At 42.6% G+C, this 4,744-nt stretch overlaps 1 protein-coding gene across 1 annotated transcript; it reads right to left on the reverse strand.

Annotated features, from left to right (window-relative positions):
- LOC107646404 lies at window positions 736–3,072 on the reverse strand. Its single transcript, XM_016350589.1, has 4 exons — window positions 2,739–3,072; window positions 2,098–2,516; window positions 1,669–1,875; window positions 736–1,152 (listed from the first exon to the last, which is right to left on the reverse strand). Exons 1-4 carry the CDS (start codon window positions 3,070–3,072, stop codon window positions 736–738), a joined length of 1,377 nt encoding a protein of 458 aa, XP_016206075.1.

The following is a 4,744-nucleotide window of genomic DNA, read 5'->3' on the forward strand; positions in this document are numbered from 1 at the left end:
TGGTGATAAGGCAGATTAGGCCTTTGTTTATGCTTTATTTTGTAAGCTTTGTATATGGTACTTTGGTCTTTAGAACTTGTACTTAACTTGTTTATTTTTGGATAATTCCGAGTATTGTTCTCGGTTGTGATTTTTCTGGTTTCCGAGTATGGAGCTCGGTTTAATGGTGACTGTTTAGCCTTTTAAAAAATATAATATTTTGGCAAGGTTATGATAGTAGTAATGTTTTGTTTTGTAATGGTGTTTACGTATTGAAGATGGTCGTCAACGACCATTTTTTTGGATGATGAGGTTATTAATAGGGAGGGCGGTAGCTTTAGTATAGCCCTTATGACTTTGTTGTAGAAACTTGATTTGATTTTGTTGTTTGGATTTTTCCGAGTACTATGCTCGGCATACATTTTGTAGTTTCCGAGTATGAAGCTCGGATAATTGTGATTGTTGTTGACCGAAATATGTGCTAACTGCTATGATAACATAAATATTTTGCTTGCAATGTAAGTGATATCTGTATAATGATTTGTGGCATCCGGTCTCGTTAAAACCCTCTCCGAGTAAAACCCATGTATTTTGGGAAAAAACCTTTGAAGGGGAAAAAGAGTACCATCATTCGTGAATTTACAGCATGTGTCATGATTGATATTCCCTTAGTAAGGAGACATTCCATGTTCCTGAAAGTTGATCTCCTTTAAGAGTTTCTAGCTTGTAAGCCCCCTTTCCGAGATTCTGGAGAACTCAGAAAGGTCCCTCCCAATTTGCTGCTAATTTGCCATGTGCTGGAGGTTTCCGAGCTTCTTCTGTTCGTCTGAGTACGAGGTCTCCTTTATTGAAGGACCTATGAACTACCCTTTTGTTGTGTCTTCGCTCTATGATCTGCTTCCTGGCTGGTTGCTTTATGGCTGAGATGTCTCTTTCTTCTTCCATAAGATCCAGCTCGGCTGCTCGAGCTTGCAAGTTGTTCATTTGATTATAAAGTTCGGCCCTTAATGTCGGGACGCTGACCTCTACTGGGATCAGTGCTGCTGCACCATATACCAGCTTGAAAGGAGTTTCTCCTGTAGCAGATTGAATGCTGGTATTGTAGCTCCATAGGATTTCTGGAATGAGGTCGGCCCACTCTCCTTTAGCCTCGCCGAGCTTTTTCTTTAATCCCTACAAGATGATTCTGTTAGCTGATTCAACTTGTCCGTTGGTTTGCGGGTGCTCGACTGAGCTGAAATGATGTTTAATGTTAAAATTTGTTAGAAAGACAGCGAGTTTATGGTCCGTAAATTGTCTCCCGTTATCCAAGATTATCTCTCTTGGGATACGGTATCTACATATAATGTTTTTCCATAAGAAAGATCGCACTTTCTCTGCTGTTATATGTGCTAGTGGTTGTGCTTCTATCCACTTAGAGAAATAGTCTATTGATACTAAAAGAAACTTTACCTGGTCTGGCGCTTTCGGAAAAGGTCCGAGGATATCCAATCCCCACCTATCGAAAGGCTAGCTTACCTCTATGGTGTGGAGCTCCTCGGCCGGGATCTCTGAGAGGGTGGCGTGATTTTGACAATTATCACATGCCTTGACTTTCGAAATGCAATCCCTTTTTATCGTCGGCCAATAGTATCATGTTCGCAATATCTTTGCAGCCAATGCTCGGCCGCCGATGTGGTTTCCACAAACCCCTTCGTGCATTTCTGCCATGACATCTTCGGCTTCCTCATTGCTGATGCATTTGAGGAGTGGTTGGGAGTGTCCGTGCCTGTACAGGGTATTGCCGAGTACTGTATAGAAACTTGCTCTTCTTCGGAAGAGTGGCAAGTTCGGCTCCTCGTTTGGTATGGCACCTGTGTTGATGTAATTGAGAAAAGGTGTTCTCCAATATGGTACCTGCATGATGCTTAAGATTGTTTCCTGCTCAAAGCTCGGCTTGTTGAATGTTAGTTGGGACAGGGCCGGTGTGTTTTTCGCCTGCCTTGTTGTGGCTAACTTGGATAACACATCGGCTCTGGTGTTTTATTCTCGATTTACATGAATAATATCAAATTTACTAAACTTTGAGATGTGATCCTTTGTTATGAGCTAATATTTCTCTAACAAAGGATCTTTTACCTGGTACTCGCCTTTGATTTGATGTACTACCAGTGATGAGTCGCAGTAAACTGTTATCTGAGGTATCCTGAGTTGTTGGGCGAGCTTTAGTCCTGCTAGTAGAGCTTCATACTCCGCTTGGTTGTTACTTGCATTGAAGCGGAATTTTAGTGATTGCTCGGCTATCACTTTCTCTCCTTCTTTTAACAATACCCCAGCTCCGCTTCCTTCTTTGTTTGATGCTCCATCTACATGTATACTCCAATTGGCTACTGTGTGTTGTGTTTCATTAGTCATTTCCGATACGAAGTCAGCAAGTACTTGTGACTTGAGAGTTTTTCTCGACTCGTACTGAATGTCGAACTCGGAGAGTTCGATTGACCACTTTATTAACTGTCCGGCAAGCTCGGGTCTGGTTAATATCTGCCTTAATGGTTGGTCTGTTCGTATTATGATTGTGTAGCTTTGAAAGTAATGTCGCAGTCTTCTCGTAGTGGTGATTAGTGCCAGCGCTAGCTGTTCTATCTTCGGATACCTTGTTTCTGCTGGTTGTAATACCTTACTAATGAAGTATACTGGGTTTTGCTTTTTTCCTATTTTCATCACTAGGACCGAGCTTATGGCATGGTTAGATACTGATAAATACAAATACAACGGCTTACCTGCCTCTGGTCTCTGGAGTATTGGAGGTGATGCTAAGAGCTGTTTGAGTTTCGTAAAGGAGTTTTCACATTCGTCTGTCCATGTGAATTTCTTGCACTTAGAGAATGTCTGGAAGAAATGATAAGATCGGCTTGCCATTGCGGGTAGGAAACGTGATAGGGTGGCTATTCTCCCTGCTAATTGCTGGACTTCTTTTACTGTCTTTTGGCTTGTCATGCTCAGCACTGCATTGCATTTCTCTGGGTTGGCCTCTATACCTCGTGAGGTTAGTATGAAGCCAAGGAATTTCCCTCCTTGGACTCCAAAAGCACATTTGTCAGGGTTAAACCTCATGTTATATGCTCGGAGTTAGTTGAAAACTTCTACCAAGTCATTATAGTGTGACCCTTGTGCAGGCGCTTTTGCTACCATATCATCTACATAAACTTCCATATTCTGGCCTATCTGCTGTTGGAACACTTTATCTATTAATCTTTGATATGTCGCACCTGCATTCTTTAAGCCAAAGGCATTACCTTGTAACAAAAATTTCCATGTTCTGTTATAAAAGCTGTTTTGCTTTGGTCCTCTGGGTGCATCAAAATCTGGTTATAACCAGAGTATGCATCCATAAAACTCAAGGTTTTGAAACCAGAAGCATTATCAACTAACTTATCAATGCAAGGTAATGGATATGCATCTTTAGGGCAAGCTTTGTTTAAATTTGTAAAGTCGACGCACATGCGCCATTTACCTGAACTTTTCCTTACCATTACCACGTTTGATAGCCATGTGGTGAAGCGGATTTCTCTGATGAAACCTGCATTGAGAAGCTTCTTGGTATCTTTAAGTGCTGCTTGTTTTTTCTCCTCTCCGAGGTTTCTTTTTTCTGTGCCACTAGTCGAACTGTTTTGTCGATTGCTAATTTGTGGCAGATGACCTCTGGACTTATTCCCGGCATGTCGTCCGGCGTCCATGCGAATAGGTCGGCGTTCTGGCGCAGTATGTGTATAAGTCTTGCTCGTTCTTTTCCTTCTAATGCTTCTCCAATGTATGTGTATTGTTTTTCATCTGCTGTTAATGTTATTTGGTGTAGGTTGTCCATTGGTTGAGGTCTCTCGCCGAGGTCTTCTCTTGGGTCGAGATCGACTAACATCGTGGTCTCGGCGGAGCTATGTATGGCTTGGACTTGGGGCCGAGCTATCTCCTTCGTCTGGACTTGCTTTAGACTGGCATTGTAGCAGTGCCGAGCTTCTTGGTGATCGGCGTACACTGTAGCTATCCTGTTTTCCTGCACTGGAAACTTGACACGCAGGTGTAATGTGGACACTATCGCTTTGAATATATTCAAGGCGGGTCTCCCAATTATAATATTATAAGGGCTATAACAGTCTACTATTAGATACTAAATATCAATGGACTTCGACATAGGGATCTCTCCTATTGTGGTCCTTAGCCATATATGTCCCATGATTGGGACCCTCTCTCCAGAGAACCCAATTAGATCTCCCGAGGAGGGCTGTATTAGTTTTTCTGACAACCTTATCTTTTTAAAGGTAGAATAAAACAAAACATCAGTGCTACTACCTGGGTCTATCAGTGTTTTCCTTACCAACAGCTCTCCAACCTGTATGGAGATCACTACTGGGTCGTCGAGGTTAGGGCTTGCTGATCTGAAGTCTGATTGATTGAAGGATATTGTGATGTCTGGGTCCTCCTCCTTCTTTGGTTGTACTGTTCCTTCGATTGCCAGCATCGCCCTATAGCTTCATTTTCTGGCCGAGTTTGTTTCACCTCCGCCTGCGTATCCTCCTGATATGTGGCTGATGATTCCTCTTGGTGGATCAGGAGTTGTCTGTTCTTTTTTGTTCTTATCTGTCACTGCTTGTTTATGCTCGTTCCTGTCCAGGTTTGCCCCTCTGGATTTCCGAGCTTTGACATATTTGTCTAAGAGCTCTTGGCGTGCCAGTCTTTCGAGCAGGTCTTTTGCAACGATGCAGTCGTTCGTGGTATGGCCGAACTTCTG

Source organism: Arachis ipaensis, chromosome B06 (genome assembly GCF_000816755.2).
Source record: "Arachis ipaensis cultivar K30076 chromosome B06, Araip1.1, whole genome shotgun sequence".
Taxonomy (NCBI): Eukaryota; Viridiplantae; Streptophyta; class Magnoliopsida; order Fabales; family Fabaceae; genus Arachis; species Arachis ipaensis.